The sequence below is a fragment of the Apus apus genome, chromosome 6, assembly GCF_020740795.1.
Source record: "Apus apus isolate bApuApu2 chromosome 6, bApuApu2.pri.cur, whole genome shotgun sequence".
In the NCBI taxonomy this organism is placed as follows: Eukaryota; Metazoa; Chordata; class Aves; order Apodiformes; family Apodidae; genus Apus; species Apus apus.
This window is the reverse complement of record NC_067287.1, coordinates 215,087-236,583: the sequence shown is the minus strand read 5'-3', so window position 1 is coordinate 236,583 and position 21,497 is coordinate 215,087. Positions and strand designations below refer to the sequence as shown.

Below are 21,497 nucleotides of genomic sequence, written 5' to 3'. Positions count from 1 at the left end.
AGAGATTGTTGACTCTTAGACCTGGATGAGGTGTGTGCACTTACATTGTTGCTGTAATGTTTGTTACACCCTAAGCTGAAATGCTGGTTCTGACAGAATAAAAAATGTCAAGTTTTTTAACAAGGTAGTTTGTTGATATTTATAGCAGTTGCTTTCTAGTTGCTGAGATCTAAACAGTTGATGTAGCTGTAACATAGTGAAGTATCAGTGGGTGAAAAGTGAGTGGGTTAGACACTGTTGTTGGAGAAGGAAGGTACTGCTACCTGGAGCGTGTAATTCCGCTTGCTTTCAGTATCCACTGGAAATTTTACTAATTCTACCCTATCATACGTGAAAAGACTAAAAAATTATGAACAAGAAATTCACAATTTGACCCACTTCTGATGGGAAAACAGTGATGTGCTTTGGAATACGGAGGGGCGCGTCCTCGGCTGGTCCTGCAGCAGCTCAGGAGGCCGTTTTCTGAACAGTGTTGCCACGAGTGACCACGCTTCAACACAGCAAAAAAACCCATTTTAATTTCAAGCTCCATTTAAAACACACAATAAGTTGATGCAAGCAAAATGGAAGAGGGGAAAAAATCATGATGGGGAAAATATTTTATTATCAAGCTTCAGTGACTGTCACAGTGCAAAGCCAGGGGTATGATCAGCGGCAGGAGAAGGGGCGGCGGTGACGTGTGCCGCCTGACGGCAGCGCCGCGGTGTCACAGCAGGGAGGGGTGTCACAAAACACACTGCCTGGTGCGTGGGGGTGACTTTGCTTTCCCAGGAGCCCTGCCTGTGACCACAGAGGTGCAGTGATTTGTGTGTTCTGAATGCCCAAGGTAGCAGTGGTGTCAGGGGTGAGTCAGGGTGCCCTCTGGACACAGAGCTGGGCTGTGCCACCACCGGTTGTGTCGGTGCGCGCAGTTGTCACATGCGGCTGTTCCAGCTGCGTCTGGCCTCCTGGTGGGAGGATCTCTCTGTTGAAGAGCTGCCAGGTTACTGCATTTTTAGGTAGAGGGCAAGAGCACTTTCTCTTGGCAATGTACACTGCTCAGCTCAAAAAGATTTTTAAGGTGGAGTGTTGATGTCTCCTGTGTGCTGGAGAGTGAACAGTAATCCCTGGAGGTCTAGAGCAAGGGTTGGCACAACAATTGGAGCTGCTGGCTGGTGACTTACGATGTTTTTCACCCTGAAAAACAAGGAAAGCAATTTTAACTGGTGCAGAATTGAAGCTAAATTGTCCAAGATAGAGAGTTTGTGCAGAGGCCTAAATATCTGATACTTGGTAATACATCCCTGCTATGGATGGAATAAACAGTTCTTCCTGGAAGGCGGGTCACAGCCCTTCTGTTGAACCCCAGAGCCGCTACCGTTTTCACCCGTGGAAAGGGTGAAGCTTTCTTGTCTGGAGAAACATGATTAATGAGAAAGGAACCAGCACTGCCTCAGGCTGGTGGGCTTATTCAAAATGTTCGTGAAGATTCCTTTTAACCTACAAGCTGTGCCCATGAAACAGTTGTTATCTTTGAGAATCATCTTTTTTTTAAAAAAAAAGAGAATGTCTGTGGCGTTTTGACTTAACCTGCTCCTGATTAATTCATCCGAGTCTGAAAACAGTTATTGAAAATCTTAGGGAGCAGCTGTAAAAAAGGGGGGATTCAGTAACACTTAGATCATGGGCATGGGTCAAAAGAGGAGGTGAAGGAGCTCAGAGAGAATGTTGATGACAATGCTTTCTCTAGCCCTGACAGCTGCTGCAGGAAGAGGGAAGCTGGAAGTCTGCGAGCTGCTTCTAGCGCGCGGAGCCGCCGTGAGGAGAGTCAACAGGAGGGGGGTTCCTCCGCTGCTCTGCGCCGTCCGGCAGGGCCACTGGCAGGTCTGGCACCTCCAGCTTCATGGATTCCTTTGGGAAGTGGGCCCTGATTCCTCCCGTCCCTAGTCCTATAGGAAACAGGTGTAAAGTTTCTAATACACATCAGCATCTACTTCACAGGGGTGTGTTCAGAAGCTGTAAAAGTTATTTGGAGATGCAAAGGATTTGAAAGGACATGGGCTGCATGGCAACCTTACTTATAATATCCCTGAAAAAATAATACATGGGAGTTAAAATATTTTATTTACTAGACCAAGAACAGAGGCAATTTCAGATCCTCTGTGCTGCTTCTGCAGGAATGGAGAGAGAACCTGTAGACTCTGGAGCCTTCCTCATTCTGGCCACCCCTGTCAGAAGAAAGCCCTTGAGCTGCAAACAGCTAAGACTGAGAAGTCCTGCACAACTCAAACAGTTGCTATAAATAATACCTTAGGTCTCTTTTTTAAAAGTTCATGCTATTACAGCTAAAATTTACATCTGCCATTTTTTTTTTAAAACTGCTACTTTCAATTCCAGATTGCTAAACTCCTAGTGGAGCACGGGTCTGATGTGAATTTGAGTGACAGGCAAGGCCGAACTCCACTTATGGTGGCTTCTTGTGAAGGACATTTGAGCACTGTGGAATTTCTGCTTTCTGAAGGTAGAAAATAAACGGTGGTTTAAGGCTGCACAGCTGTACCAGAGTCTGCATCTGCCAGAGCCTGGTGATTTTGCTTATTAAACAGGACATCTTAATAATAACGTTAATTTTCATGTTACAGGTGCAAATATTTCATCTCTGGACAAAGAAGGACTGACAGCTTTGAGCTGGGCATGTCTGAAAGGCCACAGGGAAGTGGTTCAGTACCTGGTTGAGAAAGGTGCAACGACTGACCAGACAGACAAGAATGGACGAACACCCCTAGACCTGGCAGCTTTTTATGGAGATGCTGATATTGTAAGTGGAACTGACAGGAGAGACACTGAGCATGTATTGAATGTTCATAATGCAAAACAAAGCTTAGAAAAAATAGTGCCAACCAAAACAGAAATGAAATTTGTCCACAGACAAAGGTGGAATAATTCTGAGATCACTCAGCAGGCCATCAGCTTTGGGCTTTGGAGGCCTGTGAGTGGGAAGGACTGTTCATGCCTGTTTCCATACTGGGCTACTGCCAGTTGCATTTGGGTGAGCAGTGGTCCTGGGGAAGAACTGGCTTACATCAGACCTGCCAGCACTGTCCTTTCCTCAGTGTTGCACTTGTAGTTAGTGTTGCTGAGGGACAGTAACTGCCTGTGTTCTGCCTGTTGTCTTTGTGCAGCAGGAGGATCAGGTCCTGGAGCTGCCCTGCAGTGTCTGGGGGCCCCTGTGCCCAAACCACGGGGCTGGTGCTGCTCCCCTCTCAGCTGGGGCTGCAGTTCTGCTCACTGGCCTGCAGGACATGGGCAGAGGAGGGAACGAGCAGAACCCATGGTCTTAGTGTTTTCCTGACAAAGGTGCCTCCACGGATTTGGGTGTTGCTTTTCCTAATTCCTGCAGATCTTTGGAGCAGTCTGACAGGGTTACCGTGCTGTGTTGTCTTCAAGGACTTGTGCTCCATGGGTTTAGCGTGGCTTTAGCATGTGCTGGAGTGCAAGGAAGGTTAGGTGGTAGCTTAAATTGTTCTGCCTCTCCTACCACAACTGAGGTTACAGGGCTGGTTGTTCCTCGTGCCAGGTGCAGTACTTGGTGGAGAAAGGAGCAATGATAGAGCACGTGGACCTGAGCGGGATGCGGCCCCTGGACAGAGCCATCGGCTGCCGGAACGCGGCCGTGGTGGTGACGCTGCTGCGCCAGGGAGCCAAGCTGGGTGAGTCAGCCTGCCCCGGGGAAACACTGAGCATCTGCTCTGCTAGAGTTACTGTTGCTTCTCATACAGCTTGGAATGCACACCAGATTTCTGCAGGATGCATGGTTTGCAGATGCAGAAATCAGTCGCTTTCTTTTAAAGGCAGACACTCAAGACTCACTTCAAAGCGAGGAAACGCAAGTAATTTTATTCTGTTCCTTTGATATACGTTGATGAGGAGGTCTGGAGGAGTCAGTCTTCATATGGTTACTCTATGGATAAACAAGGAAGTTATGGTTACACTATTAGTGGCACTTAATCATGACTCTATGAATTATGTAGATTAAGAAGTTTTCCATTTAAATAACATTATTTGAATAAATTACAGTATTGTACCTTTTTGCAAAGGGTGAGCAAAACATTTAATGTCCAAATCATATATTATCATAGAATCATTGAATGGTTTGGGTTGGTAGGGACCTTAAAGATCATCTAGATCCAACCCCCCTGCCACGGGCAGGGACACCTCCCACCAGCCCAGGCTGCTCCAAACCCCATCCAACCTGCCCTTCAACACTGCCAGGGATGGGGCAGCCACAGCTTCCCTGGGCAACCTGGGCCAGGCTCTCACCACCTTCACAGCAAAGAATTTCTTCCTAATGTCCAGCCTAAATCTCCCTTCTTCCAGTTTAAAGACATTCCCCCCACCCTTGTACCATCAGTCCCTGCCTTTGTTCCAAGTCCCTCCCCAGCTTTCCTGGAGCCCCTTCAGGCACTGGAAGGTGCTCTAAGGTCTCCCTGGAGCCTTCTCTTCCCCAGGCTGAACACCCCAACTCTCCCAGCCTGGCTCCAGAGCAGAGCTGCTCCAGCCCCTGATCATCTTGGTGGCCTCTTCTGGACTCCAAGAGCATGGCAAATTCATGGTGATGATGAGTACATGATAATTATTGAATCTGTAGTACCTTTAAATCATCATTTATTATTATTTGGGTACTAATGATAAAATACAGATGCTTACTCAGGCCTGAGCTTTGCCATCACTGTCATACTGTCCTGTATTGGCTTTGGACCTGGGGCAAAATGAATTGGACCATTTAATATCCATCTGCTGTCTGTGTGGGGCAGCAGGGCCAGGTGTGGATATATATGTGTTTTAAATATACGTGCAGATAATAGTAGTAGTAGTAGTAGTAGTAGTTCCACACAAATGGAATTTCTGCTGAAGTAGGATTAGGCTTTCTGGTGTGGATAGATACCAGAAACACACTTTCTTCCCTTTTGTCAGAGATCCTTAAAATTTAACTTGCAGGAAACGCGGCGTGGGCAATGGCCACCTCAAAACCAGATATTCTCCTTATTCTACTGCAGAAACTGATGGAAGAAGGAAATATACTGTACAAAGTAAGTAGTTGTTTATTTTTTCTGATAGCAGAACACTATAATGGCACTTCTGTCTGAAGGCAGATGAAAGTTCTTTATACTTTGTGCAAGTACACATCTTGTTTGAACAGAAAACATCTGTGTTGGGAATGAGACCAAGAAATCTTGAGAACCCAGGGAAAGAATCATTGAAAACTCCCATGTAAAATACATACATACATAAAAAAAAACAACAACCCAGAGATGGATAAGTACACTTTCTGCCTCTTTAGCAAGTTGCTCTGTGAAGATCTGTAGCAGTCGTTTGCTTCTTAAGAGCAATTCCAAATGTAAGGTGCGTGTCGGAAAATGCCATGTTGAATTAAGGGGCATTTAGGCATATCCTTTTCTTCATGTTCTTTTGTGTGCTATTTAAATATGTGATGAGGAAGGTGGCAGCTCTTTTGATACATTGCTTTTACTAGTGGTGTTACATTGCTCAGAGAGACTGGAATGGTATCTGTAACTGTGGGATTCACCTGCACTTCCCTAGTGCAGCACAGTGCTGGGTGCCTTGTACAGGCACTTTGCAGAGTCTGTTGGAGCTACAAAGCTGGTAAATTGTGGGGATTTTTTATAAGGGCCCAAAAGTATCTGCCACCTTGTCTCTTGTATTTGTTCTGTATTGACTGGCTTTGCATAACAGAGACCCTTGACACTTTGCTGTCATGAATCAAGATGGACCTGCTTGGATTCTCCCATATTCTGTATAGGAGTCTTATGAATATGCCTGGATAATTTATCAAGTTCACTGATCCTGAAATGGGCTTAGGGCTTTATAGCCAACCTTTAGGCAGGGGACATCTTCCAGCCTAAAGGAGAACAAATTTTATGGGCAGAGGCAGTTCTGTCACCTCTGGGAAGCCTCTGTCACATGTCTCCAGCTGTGTTGAAGGTTGCTCAGGGAGAAGGTGCCACCAAGTCATATTCTTCAGTTCCTCTTCCAGCTGCTGCACAGGTTGGACCTGAGTAACAGGGCAGGACAGGGTAGTGGCACGTGTTACAGTTTGTGACAAGAGATTGAACTCCCTGCTGGTACCTGGTTACAAAGTGCTTAATTTTATAGTGATGGAAAGGACTTGCTGGAGCTGTGTCATTGTCATTGAACTTGTTCATTGTTTTCCAATGTACTTTATTTGCCCAAGTGCTTTAAATGGATCCTTTGCAGAGTAACAGGTGTTGGAGAGTGCTCAGTCTGCAATAACTACCTGCCAGGTCTCCAGCAGAATGAAATAAAATATTTTCCTTGCCAGTTTTAACAGTAAATTTTGACCACTTTGAGTGTTAAGGTGAATTAAATAATAAAAACACCCAATATTTATGAAAAGAAATTAATTTGTAAAATATCTGTAAAGAGAAAAAATGTATTTACCTGTCAACAAAAAGATTTGCTTTTCTTATCATCCTTGGAGGATTTCAGTGTTTTTAGCAAAACTGTCTAAAATCTTCAGTTTATTATGTTTTCCAAGCATCTCTTGGAGAGTCTGGATTATTTCCAATGCAAGGGTGGGTCATTCAGGTGGTCCTGAGGGATGGGTTAGCTCTCTCCTTCAACCCACGGGAAGCAGGAGGAAAGTGCCCTTTGGGTGCCTTGAATTCATGCACTGAGTTCCAGCAGCTGAGCCACCCATGCTGTGCTGAGGCCCCTCTCCCATCCAGCCCCCTCATGGACACATTCCTGATGAAGGGTGTGCTCCCCAGGAAGCATCTAGGCCTCAGACTTACTCAGCTGCATCCTCAGATATTTTACTGCTCTGTTTAAAAAGTAAACAAATACATAAATAATCATACATGGTTTTTCTGGTACAAGTAGTATGTATGAATGCAAATATTATCCTGGTGAAATACCACTAAAGGTTTGAATTTAGAGACAAACACAAACTCCAGTTAACATGCAAGTTCTCTCATTCTGTCAACTTGTATGTATAAATTTTTTTAAAATCTGGCTCTGGTTTTTACTTGAACACCTGTTGGTAGATGTCAAATATAAATGTGCTTTTCTGCAGCAGTATTGCAATATTAAGAGTTTGTTCCCTAATTCTGTAGAAAGGCAAGATGAAGGAAGCAGCCCAGCGCTATCAATATGCCTTGAGGAAGTTTCCCAGGGAAGGCTTTGGGGAAGAAATGAAAGCTTTCAACGAGCTGAGAGTTTCATTGTACCTGAATTTATCACGATGCCGCCGAAAAACAAACGTAAGCCCTTGCTGTTATCTGTTGCCTCTCTGACACTGGGAATCCTACACTTTAGTCTGCTGCATTTTTTAGTTTGTACTTGGATGTTTATTTTTGCTATTTTAGAATTCTTTTCACTGTGTCCTGATTCTGGGCTTCGTTGTGCCAGCAGATGGGGACTTCAAAAGATGAGGGCATGTTGCTGGGGAGGGGGGTGTCTATTACAGCTGTCCTTAAGTGATCCAGTTATTTTGGAATGAAGAGCTGCTGGATGGCTTTGTTACTCTTAAAGGACTAAATGGAAAATGCCACCACAATCCCCCCTTTGTTACCACACAGCAAAACCTCCAGCTGTGTTGTGTGTGCTGGTTGGTTCTCAGTACCTTCAAAACTGCGTCAGATGTCTGGTGAGAACCTGAATGACCGGCAGAGCAAAAACTTCTCATTTTCTGAATGTACCTTACACTGCTTCTTTTTTTCAAATGTTAACTTCTTGATTCCCAGTCATTCCAGTTGTTTGTGGCATCTGTTCCAATTGGAAGAATTTCTAAACGTGTCTGGGACTCCCAGGTCCGCAGCTTCGCAAGGCAGCGCTGATCCCTCCCGCTCTGCTGGAGCTGCTGCTCCCGGTGCCTCCCTGGCCGAGCCCGGCTGCTCCAGCTCCAGCTCCAGCAGACACAGCAGGGGGGTGGCCCTGTGACAAAGCAGCACAAAGTGTGTGCCTGTGCCTTCCTTTCTTACCATCTCCCAGGGCTCATTCACACTTTGCCAATCCTGAAGTCCATCACCTTACATCTAAAGCTCAAGGTCATCACATTACTTTGCTGTTACATGATAGGACATTTATTTTGGTGTTAATACTTTATAACCCTCTGTGTCATCAGGCTCGATGAAATTCAGTACCATGAACAACATCTGCTGTACAGGGCTGCCATAAAAATTAGACCTCCTTCTGCCTTCATCTCCCCTGTAGCCATCTTTGTCCTCACTTCAATTGTGCTGTGTTTATTCCAGCCTTTAGTTTAACCATTTACTAAGTGTTCTTGTTAAAGGAAGACCAAATATATCATGTCTAGTGCAGTTCTCAAAAAATTTCACGTACCTTATTGAAGAAAGCTGTAGACTAGTCCAACCTATCTCCTGATTTTTCTTGTTTCTCTAAAAATTCCTCAGTCTTTAACTGGCCTTTTTTCCAAAACACATTCTGAGGTTTTGCTGTCTGAGGTGGTCACTTACTCTGTTAAACGTGTGGTCTCTTCTAGCGTTTTAACATCTTTGGCTTGAAAAATAACCATATCTTTATTATCATAGCTCTTCAGCTACATTCGAGTCAGTTTCCCTCAGCAGGTACCAGGCCAGATGGGGTCTGTGCTCAGTCTTTCAGAAAATACCTGCTCTTGCTGACTGATGCAGGTGACTTCCCATACTGCATCAGCTGTCTCTGCTTTGGAAGCAGTGCCATGAATTAAGAGCATCCAGCTGCTTCTACTGTCAGTGTGTAACCAGGGTGTGTGTTTAAATTCCTAGGACTTTGGTATGGCTGAAGAGTTTGCTACCAAAGCACTGGATCTGAAACCCAAGTCTTACGAAGCCTATTATGCTAGAGCAAGAGCCAAGAGGAACAGCAGGTACTGGCTGATTCTGCCCATCTGTCTGCACGGGCTGGTTTAACTTCCTACACATCAGTAACTCTTTTCTGCCAGTTGTATTTGGAATTTCCGAAGAAAACGTTACTTTCCTCGTGTACTTTCCATCTTTATTAGGTCTCTGTATCAGCTGAATCCAAGCAAACCCCAAAAGCAATATATAATACACATTTAGGTAATTATTAGGCAGTGCAGAAAGTGATGAATGGGTGTGGAGAGGGCTTATTTTTAAGTGCATGGGACTGCTCCTCATTGTGACTCAGCAGGCTGTTGTCAGTTGTGCCACCAACCTCCAGCACAGCATTATTTATCACCAAGAATAATAACGGGGTGCTTTTATGCTTTTAGGACATGGTATCTTAAAAATCATTAGCACTTCCAGATAAAAACAAGGGGAGAGGAAGAACCATTTCTTTAAGCTGATAAAAATACTAAACTACAGTGGTATAGTTGAAGTAGAGGGAGAAGTGCCTTTTTGGTTCACCATGTCTTGGCCAAGCAGAACAGCACATGGTCATGAGGCAGAGGTCATCAGGGTGGCTGCTCTGAAGATGACAGGAAGGGGCTTAGAGCCAAAGCCTCGGTTGTGCTGCTGCCTACAGACCTCTCCTGCCTTCCTGCAAAACCTGTTAGATACAAGGGGGAGGGTTCAGGGCTGGGTCTGTGCTTTCACAGCAGGAAGGAATTCCCTGGGTTGGAGATCAGGTTTTTATAGTGTCACCCCCTGCAGCAGGACTGGACAAATCCAGATGGTTCTTTGGAAGTCGGGGAGGTGGATCAGTATTAGGCAATGCTGAGATTCAGATTTGCCTCCAGGTTATTTACTTTTCTTTCCCTCCTGCAACCAGAAAGCTACTTGCTGCTCTTGCTGATTTACGTGAAGCCACAAAGCTGTGTCCCAGCAATCAAGAGATAAAACGTCTCCTGGCTCGAGTAGAAGAGGAATGCAAACAGTTCCAGAAAACACAACAACAGAAGCATCCGTCTCCACAGCCACTGCAGCAAATGAACAACTCTGATAATGAGGAGGAGGGTGTTACACAAGGTGTGAATGAGAATTTTAATCTTCAAGACAGGGTGGATGACCTGCCACAGCCCGATGAGTCCGTTTCCTCTCCACAGAGACTGCAGCATTCTGCAGCTGCTCCATCATACAGCAGGACCCTGCAGGACGGTGTTCAGCAGAAAGCCAGGTCTGCATCCCCTCAGAGCAGAACAGGCAGCAAATACCTGAGAGAGCCAGGCCTGGTCATGCAGCCAACAAAACAGGCTCAGATTGTAAAAACTAATCAGCGCCTGAGCTCCAACCAGCCTGGCTCAAGAACAGGAAGCAGTCAGTGCAGTGCAAAGACACAGTCATCTTTTCAGCATCTTCCCCACAGTCCCTTGCCTGTCCGGCACTCCAAAATGCAGCATTTGGATGGATCAACCACTTTGTCACCTGGAAGCGTTTCCATGGGTCCTGGTTCTGAACCGTGCAACGAGCTCATGTCCACCTCAAGTTCCCACTCACACAGTGAGGATACCTCTGCTCGCTCCTTTGCAAGCAAGGCCAAAGCTGCCGACAGGTTCCCAGCCTCTGCTCAGATGAGTTTCAGTGAAGCAAGGCAGCAAAGCCCTGGCACCAGTGGCTCCCCATCCAGCAGCCTGACATCAGCCAGTGGTTTTCCTAACAGCTTGAAGGGGCCAGGCCCTGACGTGCGACTCAAGGAGCCTGTTCCTCACCTTCAGGGCACTGGAGCTGAGCACAGACCCCGCAACACCCCGTTCATGGGAATCATGGACAAGACTGCCAGGTTCCAGCAGCAAAACACTCACTCCAGCCGCACGTGGCACTCTCAGGCATCAGATGGATTGTCAACAACTGCTCCTTCTGGGGCCATTCCAGCCCCAGATTTTGAGCAGTTCTCAGTCAAACACTACCCAACTAAAACTCCCTCTATGAGTGCTGCCCCAGGAGACAGCAACCAGAACGGCACGCAGGGCAACGACCGCGAGGAGCTGAAGTGCCAAATACCCACCCACTGCCAAGACAGCAGAGCCCCTAAACAAGCCTCCCATTTATACCCAGATGCTGTCTCCAAGCAGCAGTCTAACATCAGTAAGGAAGGCCAGCTAAGTCATGTCACAGCTACAAAACCAAAGCGATCATTCATTGAATCAAATGTATAAATATAATTTTGTATATTTACAGGGTTGTAAAATGGCTCCTAACATCATAGGGTGTTGCTTCTGTACAAATTACTGACTGGCTGGTCCCTTGTAAGTTAGAGTGAGCAGTCTGTGTTGGCCAGTACTTCATGGGATACAACCACTTTAAACTTCCTTCCATCACAGGACAGTTACAATAACTGGAATTGCAAATTTGTGTAGAATGAGTCTATTAGGATCAGCAATCCACCAAACCAGGACCTCAAGCAGAGATCCTTTCCACTATGTTTTACCATTAAGTAAGACTTTCCTTATAGATAGGGATTTACTCTTGGCTTTTGGTTCTGTTACATCTTGCCACTCACATACTAATCGTGCCTCTCTAATGCTTAAGTGCTTACTTCTCAAAACAGTGTTAAGGAAGCTGCCTGCTTGGAACACTCAGACCTGTGTATGTATGCAGTTTTGTTTTGTTTTGTTTTTTTAAATCAGAGATAATATTTTATCACTTTTCTAGTGGGATCTAATTTGGGTTGCATGATGTACATTTAGGAAGCATAAATAATTTGTGTATGAGTAAACTATAAGCAGCCATGTTTTGACTTGTAAATATAACTATTTTTAGTAACTAGAGGAAATCAAGTAAAATAAACAGTGACATTTGCATGTGTATTGAAAGGCTTTGACCATATTGGTTATTGCACTGAAGAACACAATATTATGGCATATTAACAATAATCGCACTTTATATAGTTTATCTAATCACCTTTGGGTGCTATCTTAAAGCAAAATGATTTATTATTTGTGAAAAAGGTACAGCGATTAAAAGTGTTTTTACGGAAAACCCGAGAAGCTGATGGAGTGAAGATGAAAGTTTGAGGAAAAGTGTGTGTTTGGTTGCATGACAGGATGAATCTGTGAAGTGTTTTTTGGAGGAAATAAGATTTTATATGAGCAAGAATGTTCTGAAAGTGAGCAGATGTAGTGACATTCCCGTGGTGCAGGTGGGCTGGGAGGGTCACCGTCACGCCCTCGCTTTCCCCACCCTGGTGCAGACGCCGCTTCCTGCGCGTTGTGAACAGCTGTACCCATCCCTACAGCTCCTCTTTAGCTTATTTATTGTTTACTGTTTCTTTGATATTTTGTACAAGTCCTATATTAGTCCTGTCCTGTAGTTCTATTTTTGCACAGCTACTGTATTTTTTCCATAAAAATAAAGATTATTAATATACCTTTGGGATGAGTTGCAGTCACTGATGGTTACAGGAGAAACTCTCTTCCAGCTTTTCCAACTACAACTTCCAGAATGGAACAAAGACACATCCTTGGTTTTTAAATCAGAAGAAATACATATTACATACCTTGCTGTTTCTTATCTTCTGAAAGACTAACCTGGCAAAATCAAGACTCAAAACTCATAAATGTAGTGAAAATTTTGAGAAAACTTGTGTTTGAAAACCTGTGAATCTGAATAGCTCATTTGTTAAACAGAGATACCACTAAGTAAAATTATCAACAACTGAAAAGGTTTTCTGTGATTTTCTAGGAGCCTGCAACAGTGAAGATTTTCCTCTTAGCAAACATTTAAATGACAGCCACAGAGTAGAGCTACATGAAGTTAGTTGGAATCGCACGGTAACAAACACCTGCAGAGCACGTGGTTCAGCTGCACTTCTGCTGCGTCTCCAGCCAGCGGTTGATGGCCATTTTTAGTGTCCTGTTTGGTGTCAGCATAAGGAAGGGGAGAGGAAGATTTGTCATGGGACTAGCTCGTCTTTTAGTGCTGATCCAGTTTTCCATTGCTTCCCGTTCATAGGAATAGCCATCTACAAAGAAACCATCACCAATAGTTTATGTTGCTGAGGCTTGTGCAGTGTTGCACTGTACAGCTCTTCCCTATTTAAAGCTAAAAGGGATTTAAGGGCATCAGTATTTTCAAACAGGAAAGCTACATGGTCTGTAAACACTTCATGATACACTCATACATATTTGCTTCAAACAATAAAACTTTATAGAGCAGTAATAACATTAAAATTCTCCTGTATTCAGCAAGGTAACTTGTATGAGCTGCTTCAGAAGGCGCTGCAGCTCAATCAGTGACACCACATCACGTCACTGGTGACCAGAAAGCAGCAGATTGAAAAAACTGCTGCTGTGGCTGGAGCCTCCCCACAAGGAGCCAGGAATGGCAGTAAGCAGGGGTGGGACAGCACGGGACACACCCTGTGGAGCTCGATACAAAAAGGCTTCACTTGCAGACTGAGGTGCCCGCAAATGGACATTTGCTAAATGAGCCCTTTGCCACCCAAGTGACTGACGAGGTCACTGGCCTCCTGATGCTCATAAGCCCCCCAGACCCCAGGATGAGCACTAAAAAACACTAGTTCTTCACAAAATGTTTTAACTACGAAACATCTCCTGCTCCTTGCAGCTCATTCTGTATAAACTTTTTAAGAGCCATACACATGGTACCCTAAGAGCAGAAATGAGCCTGGGGTTTGGGACATCCCCCCATCCCTATATGCACAGTATCAGTTTGCACTTAGCACACTAGCTCTGTAATTAGGGTCACAATTACATCTGCAAAGGAAGGCCGGGTTAAAAAAACAAATATACAGCTTCATCAGCAGAGCTGACACTAAGTGACTTGCTTGATACAGTATTTTTCTCTGTATCAGAGATGTGATTTTGCAAATTAAACATTTACCACAGTTGTATTTTGTTGCAACACCTATTTAGACTGGATTATCTTTTGACAACTTAAAAGAGATGCCAATTTTTGTGTTCTCACATCTACCTTTAAATAATTTATTTTAGTCAACAGCATTTAAAGACATACATACCTGCTGCAATGACAGGGTCCTTCATCAGCTCCCTTGTTATAGGACATAAGAATTCGTCAGGGATAGTAACAGGAAGAGAGATCATCTTCATCTTCAATTCTTCAATTTTCTGGAGGACTTTACTGCGCAGGCCTAGAGACTCTGACAGGAAGGGGACATCACAGACATGTAAGACAAAGAGGTTAAGTCTTGCATTAATTAGCAGTTGTGTTACAGGAGACACAGCTCCATCTTCCTACCCCCTACCTAACAGAGAAATCTGCAGCCAGCCCTGGCCACCACTAGGAACAGCTCAACTACAGCAGGTCACTCCTGCAGGCCAGGAATCACACTGTGGAGGGATGAAAACAAGCAGTAAAACAAAGACAAGTGCAGCCTTGCTGTCAGAGCTGGCTCCTGTCAGAGCAGCAAGGTCACCTGCACCTCTGTCACCACGCTGCTGCACAGTATTGCTGTTCTGTGGCCTGCAAAGGGACAACTGAAGAATGCCTGACCCTGTGCTTTTAAAAAAGATTAATGTCCTCCTGATATAAAATAAACCTACACACATAATTCCAGTTGTGCCAAGCTGCCTTGTTTCCTTTCAGACTGGCCAGCTCAGAGGCATTCAAGCTGATAAAATGAAGACCCATCAACAGTAACTTTCATGTCTTCAAACAAAGCATCAAACAACAAGGTGTGTTTTGTACCCTGCCTGCAAATTACACTGCATTGTTGTGTGCTCCAGCCTCATGGCAGTTATGGTTTAGACTTGCAGCACCTCAAAGCTCAGGCAAAGCTCGTGTAAGTAACCTGTATTGAAATGGAAATAACTTATTTTTACTGTTAAACTGTACAATAGCAGTCCTCTGCCCAGACAAGTTGATTGCACACAAAAATCAATAAACCCATAAAACTTCAATTAGTCCCAACTCTCCATTCTTATAAAGAGATAAACCTCACTGTGGACAATCCCCTTGGCAAGATTATGATAAACCTGAAAAAAAACTGGGTAAGACATGAAGCCCCCACGATACAAGCAGAGCTCTACATGTTGTTCCAGGTCTTGGTGACAAAGCTCCTTGCTCAGAGCAAGAGATTGTTCCCACCAGACCCCCCACAGCACCACACTGCTGCTGCTGCACAGGTTGCAGAAAATGTTCTATCAGCTCTACAGAGCCAAGTAGGAGCATCTTGATGAGTCGCTCAACTCTGCATTTTTTTAAAAATGCTTGGCACACAATTAGAAACTACAAAATAGCTCAAAAGCTGCTAAAAAATTTGGATTCATGGCAGGGATTTACATATACAAATTATTGAGATTAAGGTATGGGAACCTTTTATAAATTCTCATCAAGTTTGATTATATGTTGTGCAACATATGTAATTAATACCTCTGCCAAAAGGATTGTTCATAATCTAGTTCAGTACCTAATTCCAACTACTAGAGGTGCCAGGGGTAAGGGATGCAAAGTTATGTTCATTCCCACACACTGTACAGCATAAATTTATATTTCTCAATCACAGACCCAAGACCTCAGTGGTGTGACTACCTGAACAGTGCAAGACATCAGTGCTTTGATTGTGCTACTTGAAGTGCTGCATTAAAGGACTGACATCTAGAGCTTCAAAGCCCCAGCAGAAAGCAGTGAAAGAAGCATCCACTCACTCCATGTCAGCAAAAAAATGCCTATTTGATTTAGGGGGGGAAAACAACAAAACAGCTGTATCCAAGAGGAAACTCATGCTTCTGACCAAAACTGAACACCATCATCTGGTATGTTGGAGAGGAGAACATTTCAGAAAAAATTGTTTACAAAAAGTATGATTAAAAAGCCTAGTAGCCCAGTGAGGGGAAAAAAGTAAGAAAAGTAATTTTGTAGTTCTATAAATTATTATGCTACAGTTTTAACTTAGATTAAATGCCTTCAAAGGTGTGAGGATATCCTTTCTATTAAACACACATCAGAGCTGAAGAATCATCATGGTTGGAAAGGACCTCTGAGACCACAGTCCAGCCATCACATAAAACTAAAAAAAAAACCACAAAAACACATCCCAGCAAAAAACCCCCACAAAAAAACCCCCACAACCTCGGCCACTAGAGCAGGCCCTGAAGTGCCACATCTACACATTTCTTGAACATCTCCAGGGATGGTGACTCCCTGGGCAGCTGTTCCAGGGCCTGACCACTCCTCCAGTGTAGAAATTATTCCTAATATCTGATCTGAAACTCCCTTGCTGAACTTCAGGCCATTTCCTCTGGTTTCCTCTATTTTTATTAGCCACTCTGAAATAAGCAGCTAATAAAAAACAATGGAAGGAAAAGTTCTTATTCTATTAATCATCAAGTAAAATGGTCTAAAAAAACTCCCTTAGCAAAGACTGTAAAAAAACTTGAGAGTTCTTTGGCAAGATCTTATAGAACTGGTAAATGTTGCATTTTCAGAGCAAAGAAAACAGATTATCAAGGAAGGAAATGCTCATTCCAGTATTTTTGTAGTGAGACACTGCTAAAATTTAGTCAAACTGGAATTTGTGTAACTCTGAAAACCATGTACTTTTTAGGCAGATAATATTTTTCTAATTTGTAAATGCTTGAGCCATGACACATAGAGAGCAATTCTTCAAGTTAAATATATCAGGCCATGATTTATATTCTGTGTGAATTATAGTTGTAGAATGACATGTAGAAGCAAAATCACAAGCATTTACCACTTCAGAACTGATTGCTATGAATTTTTTTACTCGGCAACTTTGAGTAGCATATTTAATTACTTTGTTTTTAAAACATCTTTCACATAAGCATTAAAGCAGAACTCAGTGCTTCACATTTCCCATATGCTGGTTCACATTTGTAGGGAAGGTTGTGTTTATTCAGACAGTGAGCGATTTCAGCTGGAGCTTTTTAAAAAATCCCTTATAGCTCCCTGATACCTGTGAAAATCTGACTCCTTATCCTGTTATGATGGGTGTTAAAGCACCTACTGAAGAGAAAGCACAGCAAGAGACAAAAGTCTTGAGGACAGAGACTGAGCAATAAGCATTTTACCTGATGATGGGAAAGAACATACTGAGGCTACTTCAGCTCCTCAGTCCTCACTGCATCCTGCACATGGAAGAGCCAGAACACAACAGCTTCCCAAAATCAGCTTGTGCTCTACACGTGCCCTGTCTAAAGCCAGATCCGTCCTTCACCTGCCTTGCAATGGGCTCTTACAGCACAATTTTTATACCCATATTTGAGTTCAAAGTTGTTCTTGACAGTGCCCTTACAAATCTATCAGGCAACACACCCTTGGGTTGAGTTTTCTGCCCACGGAGAAGGCCACACTCAGTGGGTCTCCTCACTGGTCACACTGCATTCAACTCTCTTTCTGGCCAGCAGTATTGGAGGGGCCTCAGCTGGCAACTGCTGCAACTGAGCCTTAGGCTACTCCAATGTTACAGGAAATGTGTGCAGAAACTGGTGAAGCCAAGTGTCTTTTGTGGATGACAATTCCTGCTGATTCCCAGCAGGGAATCCTATTGATTTCTAGAGTTCAACAAAGCCAGCTGATACAGAGACCCTACCATCCAATACAGACTAAACAACATACAGAAAACAAAAAAGAAGGGAACAGCCTTCCATGAAGAATAATAACTTTTAAAAATAAAATTGCACTTTTAAAAAGGATTCTTAACTCATACAAACTTCTCTTATACTCAATCTCACTTTGGCAAGCATTCCAGCAACTGATATACACCTAAATCTAACCATCAAAACTAACAGAGAACTTTTGCTCAGAAGTTTCCACTGTAGTTCACCATCCTTCAATTTCTCATTTCAGAATTACCACCGTGGAATCATGACTAGTAATGGCACTTGCTTGTGATTCCTTCTAAAATGTAATCACAGTTTTGCAGTGAAATGACAGGACAATGTATTAACTAGGATACCTGATGAATTACAATGTGTCTGAGCCAGGCAAGCTTTGCTGGATCCTTACTAAATGTCAACATCAAATGCTTCATCTCCAAAGTAAGAAAAAACTAAAACATACCTTGTGTTTTCCTATTATGATAACAGCACACTGAAGGATTTCACTGCTAAATTCAAAGTAGTTGACCACACAGTATTATAAACAAGGCACTTTTGCAGACTGATCAGAAAAACTATAGACAACCCTATTTACCAAAAGCAGAATCATTAAGAATCCACAAAATCTGAAATTCCTTTTCCACTGCTCAATGATACAAGATCTAAAAAGGAAAACAGAATCAAAAGCAGGAACAACCATTTAACATGGCATTGTTGGGGGAAGTGCATTTTATGTCTCTGGGTAGAAGCAAACACACATCAGAAAAAGAGTATTGTGTATAAAATGACATCGGGGGGTTTATCAGCCCTGATAATGAAATAAAAATGCGTTTCAGGTATAAAAAAATAATCCATGTATGGAACTAACTCACTTTTCATTCCAACATTTCACAAATACTCTAAGGATTAAAAACTATTTGTATTTCTATACTCCTACCAATTTTTAATTCATCAGTCAGACTTTCTTTAGTAAGATTCAGCAGTTCCTTGCCATCAATGTTGTTCTTTTTGAAAAGCCCAACAAAGTCTGCTAAGTCTTCTGCACAAAGCCAGGCTGAAACATCATCCTCTGACCAGTCCTCAACATCCAATTTAGACTCATTTTCCACAGTATTTCCTATGGAAAGGAAAGATAAAAGACAGTTTAAAATACCCCAAACAACACTGCTCCCTCCTCCCCCCACCATAAAATAAACCAATTATGCAAAAAACTCCAGTCCTGAGAACAACAGCAGTAATGAACACTGATTTCCAGGTGCTGGCAGTACTACACATTCCCCACATCTTATAAAAGAAATGCTTATTAGACATGGCTTCAGTGGGTAGCAGTAACTTGGGTTTGTCTTTTACCAATCAGTTTTCAAAGTTTAGAGGAATTTCATCTCTCAGGTGTCTACAATTCTGTCAAATTTGAACTGAACTGACAGATAGAAAAGCATCAGCAGACACTGACACCAAGTCTCACACCTCCTCAGGAAAGCAGACCCAAGTCCAGATTTACTCTGTGCTCTGAACAAAGATCTGTGCACCTTTGCTCCCTGTACTTGAGGTGCTGATATATTTTCTAACATTAACTGCCCTGCTTTTTTTCACCTATGACAACTGGTAAGCTGTATTTCTTGTTGACAAATACACCTGCAATTAGCATATTCTTTAACTCATTGCCAATGATACTCGTCCAAAAAGACTTTCAACTAGGAATAATGCTGTCCAGAGTGTAAAAAATGGCAAATATCAGAGAAGAAGATTGATAAAACTAAAACACTTGTAGTATATCTTGTCTTCAAAAAAACTAAAGAGAGTGTTCCTGTAGGACATTGATAAGATCAATTCAGAGAAAGGATATATAACATAATTCTGAGGGTACAAACTAGCTGCATTAAGAAAAGGTGAATTTTTTGCACCTTCAGAAGGTTTCAATAATATTGTGCTGTAAACTTACAGAACAGATTACAAATACTTCCCACACTAACCTGCATAGGGTTGCTTAAGATCCAACTGCCATATGTTCACAGTTTTATCCATTGAACCTGTGGCAAGTAAGGGCCTACATGGTGCAAAAGCACAAGTTGTAACATACCTACAAGTAAAAAATAAATGTGTGAAAATCCACAAGAGAAGGATTTATTTTATTTATCAACAGTGAAACAGAATAATCATACTGAATTCTTACCTGCTATGCTGAGACAAAGTGTGAAGGGTATTACCAGTACTCTGTAAAAGAATATTTGCGATTATAAATCTTAAAGAATAACAAGAATGTTCAAACATTAGTACACTTAACAAAGTATAAGGAAAAAATAAGGACTAATATTGCTTCTTGGAAGATGACAGAAGAAGTTACCTTCAAAGAAGCTATGCAACAACCTTGCCAAACCTGATCAGCAGCAGAGTCAGAAATGGAAGTTGAATTTCCTGCTTGAAGCCCCTGTTCCATTCACTGGAACACTGCTATCCCTCAACAACCAGCCAGCATGGAGCTTTCAGCACAGCAATGCCACAAATATCAACTGCATTTCTACATCCATATTGGCTGGTTGCTCATGTGGATAAAAACATTTTTTCTACCAGCCCAGGATTAGAAAGGACCAAGTGAAGAGGTAACTGAAATAGAGGTAAATGAAATAGACTTCATGCTACACTCCAGTTGGGCCATTCATCTCACCTGTGCTTCTCCTATTTGGCCACTAGATGCTACTAAAAACCAAATTCCTGAATTCCTGCACAGTTTTAACTTATGATTTGCAAGTTTTTCCTTCTTATGAAAGATACTGTTTCTTTGACAGGTACAGACAGATTGGGAAGCCAAAGAGCAAAGTTATTCTTAATCATGAACTGATGAGTCATCACTCCAGTTTTTTGAGCTGTCTGTCATGAGAGCTTAAAATTTGTTCATCCCTCTTCTTCAGCAATATTATTTTTAATACTATAAAGTACTAAAAATAAATACCACTTACAGGTGAACCATGAAGGATGTAGTAACAGCATTACACAAAATGCCTAAACAACACGTTTTAAAGAAAAGACATTGTATTTAACATAAAAAATTTATTGAATTCTTTATTATGCTTCTATTTTATGCTACTATTTTATGTGCACTTTCTAAGAATTTCTATGATCACCACTCCTGGTTTTGTGTCAAAAGCTACGTTCCTTCTTGCTTTGGAAGCTGAGGTAATTCAGAATAACAAGAAGTCCTTCTAATTCAACATGAGGATAACATGTAAATATGGAATTCAGTGAATAATACTCCAATGAGAAATCAAATAACAAAACCCTCAAAGAAATTTAAATAAATAATAAAAAATGCAAATACAAAGCAAGAAATACATTTTACCTCAAACTCATTCCCCCAGCCCACACCAAATGCACAGTAAGTGTTTTGGGTTTATATGATTTCTATGATTCGATATTTCTTTACATGGATAAGACACTGCAGGAGCAGTGCTGGTATTTAATTACAATCCAGTGCATCATCTTCCACTGTGCTATACTTACTGTTTCATGTATTATGACACGCTTGTCCACAGACCTTTAAAAAAAACCCACACTGACATTAAAAGGATGCAAAGAGGAAAGAGGAAACTATTTTTAATTAAGGAAAGGAAGAAAAAAAAAAAAATCCTTTCCATGAATAATATAAGGGCAAATGGATTTCTCAACACCATTTTATAGAAACCTTAGATATCTAAATCCTCTCAATTTATGCCCACCTTAAAACAACACTGATTAGCTGTACAGTAAAGATCAGTAATTAAAATACAAAAACTTCCTTGAGAATTTCTGATGTAGAGGACTGACACAGTGCTTATGCAAACTGTCCCCCCTGGTCTCCACTGTCTGTACCATATCTGCTCTCAAGCAGCACCCGTGAAGCAGATGCACACTCTGGATAACCACGATCTGCTCTCAGCACTTCTCTTTATTTTTGAAACCCTTTCATTTGCAGAGCAGGCTAGAGGAAGTAGGGCAATGCAATAAATACATAAAATACAGTGGTGCAATGCAAGCAACACATAAAGTACTTCATTAAATACAA

General features: G+C 42.4%; 2 protein-coding genes across 18 annotated transcripts in view; one reads left to right on the top strand and one right to left on the bottom strand.

Moving 5' to 3' along the window:
* The window catches only part of TANC1 (tetratricopeptide repeat, ankyrin repeat and coiled-coil containing 1), a 71,225-nt gene extending 58,931 nt beyond the window's left edge, over positions 1-12,294 (top strand). For all 8 annotated transcript variants that reach the window (XM_051623914.1, XM_051623915.1, XM_051623917.1 and 5 more), the window contains 8 exons: positions 1,730-1,863; positions 2,377-2,500; positions 2,622-2,797; positions 3,557-3,689; positions 4,978-5,069; positions 7,134-7,280; positions 8,787-8,887; positions 9,754-12,294. In XM_051623914.1, coding sequence (XP_051479874.1) covers positions 1,730-1,863; positions 2,377-2,500; positions 2,622-2,797; positions 3,557-3,689; positions 4,978-5,069; positions 7,134-7,280; positions 8,787-8,887; positions 9,754-11,077 — 2,231 coding nt within the window. In that variant the 3' untranslated portion in view covers positions 11,078-12,294. The remainder of the gene's footprint in view (positions 1-1,729; positions 1,864-2,376; positions 2,501-2,621; positions 2,798-3,556; positions 3,690-4,977; positions 5,070-7,133; positions 7,281-8,786; positions 8,888-9,753) is intronic.
* WDSUB1 (WD repeat, sterile alpha motif and U-box domain containing 1) overlaps positions 565-21,497 on the bottom strand; it is a 31,753-nt gene continuing 10,820 nt past the window's right edge. For 4 of the 10 annotated variants that reach the window (XM_051623922.1, XM_051623920.1, XM_051623921.1 and 1 more), the window contains 6 exons: positions 20,957-20,990; positions 19,632-19,672; positions 19,432-19,538; positions 18,396-18,575; positions 13,900-14,040; positions 11,712-12,882 (listed from right to left, as the gene is read on the bottom strand). In XM_051623922.1, coding sequence (XP_051479882.1) covers positions 12,719-12,882; positions 13,900-14,040; positions 18,396-18,575; positions 19,432-19,538; positions 19,632-19,672; positions 20,957-20,990 — 667 coding nt within the window. In that variant the 3' untranslated portion in view covers positions 11,712-12,718. Of the gene's footprint in view, positions 1,177-1,905; positions 1,929-3,680; positions 3,941-5,075; positions 6,842-11,711; positions 12,883-13,899; positions 14,041-18,395; positions 18,576-19,431; positions 19,539-19,631; positions 19,673-20,956; positions 20,991-21,497 lie in introns of those variants that run through there. The other 6 variants (XR_007889944.1, XR_007889942.1, XR_007889943.1 and 3 more) reach the window with 6 other exon arrangements.